The sequence below is a fragment of the Bufo gargarizans genome, chromosome 3 (genome assembly GCF_014858855.1).
Source record: "Bufo gargarizans isolate SCDJY-AF-19 chromosome 3, ASM1485885v1, whole genome shotgun sequence".
Classification (NCBI taxonomy): Eukaryota; Metazoa; Chordata; class Amphibia; order Anura; family Bufonidae; genus Bufo; species Bufo gargarizans.
Window position 1 is genome coordinate 88,868,918 of NC_058082.1, and position 4,332 is coordinate 88,873,249.

Below are 4,332 nucleotides of genomic sequence, written 5' to 3' on the forward strand. Positions count from 1 at the left end.
GCAGATGCTATACACATTCGATTCACTTGCTGCTGCTGACTCAGTGCAGTCGGCTCTTCAGCTCTCTGAACTCTGATTAGTATTGAGTGAGTCAGGAAGAGTGATTTATTATAGTAAAGGGAAGCTGAGGCTGACGCCGGACAGGAGGACTCAGGACAGGAGGACAATAGACTTGTATTATGGCGTAAAGCAAAATGGAAGGCTTTAAAAGGCATTCCATTTGCTTTCCGTCCTAATGGAAGTCTATGCAAATCAAAATGGATCCGTCTGGGTCCCGTTATGCAAGACGGAAAACTAAGTCCTGTCGACACGACAGGACCCAGACGGATCTGTTATGATTTCCATAGACTTTTACGATGACGGAAAGCAAAACGGAATGCCTCTTAAAGGTTTCCGTTTTGCATTCCATTTTATGGATTACGTTATTTTCTGTTATAACCCTTTTATAATGGAAAGCCATAACGGAATCCATAAAGGTGATGTGAACCCACCCTTAGTTATATAGCTACTGAATGAGATGCCTTTAACATATATATCTCCTGAGAAGCCAATTTGATTCTAAAGGGTTAATTTAATTCAACCTGTAATCTAAACTCTGTGTCATCTGTCCCTTCTCTTATCTCTCTGCTCCTGTCCCTTAATCTTATCACTGCTGCAACAAAAGCATCAGCCTCAGTGTAAACTGTTCTAGAGTCTGACTCACGGCTCTTTTAACTCAATGAATCGAATGAGTCACTAACTAAGTCGGATCTTTAGATTCTTTTACCCTGGGTTCACACCTGAGCGTTTCTGAGACGCGCGTTTTTATGCGCGTTTTTAGCAATAGTAAACGCGCGTTTGACGCGCGTTTCTGTGATTGACTGCAGTGTTGTCCAATCAGCAAATATCCCTGTGTATATGAAGTTTGGCCAATCCTAGCGCATTGGAGGTGTGAAATTCCATGTGTGTTGGTAGAGTGTGTGGTTTGGAGTCATGGAATGTTATAGACGGCGACGTGTTGCGGCACTTGTTGCAGCTATCCAGCTGGAACGCTTGAGGAGAAGGCGGGACAGCAGGCGACGTTTCTGGGTCCATCCTGTTATTGCAAATAGACAGGAGAGGGGCCAGTTCTGGGCACTGTATGCCAACCTCCGTGCCCATGAGGACCAGTTTTTTGACTACACCAGGATGTCCATCCACAGGTTAGTACGTATACGTGGTTGCAATGTTTTTTCAATGGTTAAGCTAAGTGTTTTGTGCTTTTTGTATTGTTAACCATGAACATTTTATTGTTTCCCAGCTTTGACGAGCTCCTGGTGCTGTTGTCCCCTCATTTGCAGCGTCAGGACACCTTCATGCGGGACTGCATCCCACCAGTGGAAAGACTGGTCATTACTTTGCGGTAAGTAGCCTATTATTGTGGCCATTTAAACCATTTGCAGTGTGTTGTGCCATGATCTGAGTTTCGCCCTGTTTCTCTTGCTGTTTGTGACGTATGAGTGTTTGTGCGGGGGGTATGTGATGTGTATGTTGTCAACGTGTGGCATAGATATCCCATACATGCATCATGTATCCACATTTGGCCATGTTTTACCCCTCACTTTCCAAAAATAGTCCAAACAGTTGTTTCAATTTTTTTTAACTTTGGTGAATGTATTCACATCATACATTTCAAAATAAAATGTGTTTCAACTGTTTTACAAACAAAGGAGCAATGTAGTAAAAATAACATATAAATATTACCAACAATTTTCAAGATAAGTGCCCTTTTTGGCTCCCAAACCCTTGAGCCGGAGAATTTCCCTCTTCTCCGTTTATCAAAGGGTTTCATATTGCGGCCCAGAAAACTCTGCCTCGGGATCCCGCCGTGTCTCTCTGGCTCCGCGAGACTGATTGGCGGGTGGCATTTCAGTGGTGGTGATGGTGGAGGTGCTTGGGCCCGTGCTTGAAGAGGGATATGGGTATGATGTGTGTTGTGTCTGCCATGTCTCAAGAGGGTGTTGTATGTTACTTTGTGTGTATGTGTGTGCTGGGTATGTGTGAGGGTGTTGTTGGGGATGTAGTGGGCCATATTGTGGGGCATATTGTGGGCAATATTGTGCCCCATGCTGTGGTGGCTGCTGTGGTGGCTGCTGTGGTGGCTGCTGTGGTGGCTGCTGTGGGGGATGCTGTGGGGGATGCTGTGGGGGATGCTGTGGGGGATGCTGTGGGGGATGCTGTGGGGCAGTGCTAGACGTTGCTAGCTCGTAAGGGAGGCAATACTTGTCTATGGTGTTAGTCACCTCCTCCCTTACTTTGGTGATCATATGTCTCGGCACATGCAGCATTTTCTCCTCTAGACTCAGGAGAAAATATGCGTCGCTGCTAAGTTTGGGCACAGGATGTGCCAGGGCATCTAGGCAGCCGATTAGGCGGTCCTCCTGTCTCTCCGTTCTCCTCCTTTTATGTCTGGTCTGCCGAGTTGCCTCTGGTACGGCTTGGACAGTCTGCATGGGGCTGACGAAAGTCGGAGTGGGGGGGGGGGCTGGAGGACTCATTGGCCCCATAGATGGGCCCGGCTCACTGTCCATTGTGCCCTCGTCCTCTTCCTCATCAGCTTGCGCCTGGCTGTGTTCCCAGCTACTATCGGTGCTGTGAAGTGGAAAATATAGGTAAGTATGTTCCCCATATGAAATTGAATGTATGTAATGTCATACCACATCCTCTCCTCAATGTGTATGCCCTTGACTCACCTCCGCATTTCGGTGCACGATATCAAAAACGACATTTGTGCTGCATGCACATAACTGGAGCGTCCGCCTGGGGAGGATCCGCTCCTCTGCTCCTTTTGTTTGCGGCGATGGCGGATAAAGGCGTCTTTCAGGCTTTTCCATTTGCCTTTGATAGTGTTGACTATGAAAAAGGAAAAAAAAAGCATCCGTTAATATCTCTTTATTTTCTTACATTTGTTTCAGGTATTTAGCTACCGGACAGTCATTGGCCAGTCTCCACTTTGCGTTTCTCATTGGGAAGTCCACAGCCAGCATGATCATCCGTGAAACCTGCGTGGCAATTTGGGACGTCCTTCATCCTGCTGTGATGGCCCAACCACAGAAGGAGGACTGGCTGCAAATTGCGGATCTGTTTTTCCAATCCTGCAATTTCCCAAACTGTGTCGGCGCAATAGACGGGAAGCATATCCGCGTTCAGAAGCCCATAAGGAGCGGGAGTCAATTTTTTAATTATAAAAAATATTTTTCTTTTGTTCTTTTTGCGGTGGCTGATGCAAACTATTGCTTCCGATACATTGATGTGGGGTCCTACGGCAGCAGCTCAGACTCCGCAGTTTTCGGGCATTCGGCCTTTGGGCAAATGCTCACTAATAATGAGCTGGACCTCCCGGGGAACACCACACTGCCTGGGACCACTTTTCCCGCTATGCCCTTCGTTTTTGTGGGGGACGAGGCCTTTGCGCTGGGGGAGCATCTGATGAGGCCGTACTCCAGCCGGGGACTCTCCATTGCCAGGCGTGTATTTAATTACCGGCTGACAAGGGCACGCAGGGTGGTGGAGTGCGCCTTTGGGATTTTAGCGAACAAATGGCGCTTTCTCCATTCGCCCATTTATTTCAAATTGGAGACCGCTATCTCGGCCGTGAAGGCAGCGTGTGCTCTGCACAATTTTGTACGTCTACGGGATGGGTATAATTTCGAAGATTCCCTCAGCCATTCGTTGGAGAGTCGGAATCAGAGCGGTGTGCGTGGGACCCGGCACGGTGCAGCTGTCCGGGACCACTTCAACACATATTTTGTGAGCCCACATGGGGCGTTACCATGGCAGTTGGAAGCCATCTAAGTTTCTGTTCATTTATATTTTTTGTCAGAAAAGTGTGTTTACATATTATTTGATTTTCTAATTTGTTTGATTATGACTAGGGCTAAATGAAAAATTTTGAAACGATCTTTTGTGCATTTGTTTTTTATTTTTCCTATATAGTGCCCCTTGAGGATGCCCCTATAGTGGCCATCAATAGTCGCCCATTAACAAGGGTTTAGAAATATGGGCGAAATTATGTGTCCCATTTAAGTGGCCAATACTCGGCCAGTAGAATATAAGCCAAGGAGGGTGAAATAACGGATCCCATCAAGGTGCCCAATACTGGCACGTTACAAACCCAAACACCTAACATATGCCTTGCCACCCATAGCCCACAAACAGTCTCATTCGAAAAAATACACAATATCAATAACAACTTAGGATTCAAATCCCTCAACCCAAACTTAGGCCTACATTTCAAAATGCCACTACATTTGCGGATTGAAAGAGCGCAGTCTGGCACAAGATAGTGGAACCACTGCAAATTGATCATACTGG

At 46.7% G+C, this 4,332-nt stretch overlaps 1 protein-coding gene across 1 annotated transcript; it reads left to right on the plus strand.

Annotated features, from left to right (window-relative positions):
- The first annotated feature begins 1,348 nt into the window (after positions 1-1,348).
- Positions 1,349-3,918, plus strand: LOC122933169 (protein ALP1-like). Its single transcript, XM_044288004.1, has 2 exons — positions 1,349-1,381; positions 2,934-3,918. Exon 2 carries the CDS (start codon positions 3,004-3,006, stop codon positions 3,811-3,813), a length of 810 nt encoding a protein of 269 aa, XP_044143939.1. The 5' UTR covers positions 1,349-1,381; positions 2,934-3,003; the 3' UTR covers positions 3,814-3,918.
- Positions 3,919-4,332: the final 414 nt, after the last annotated feature.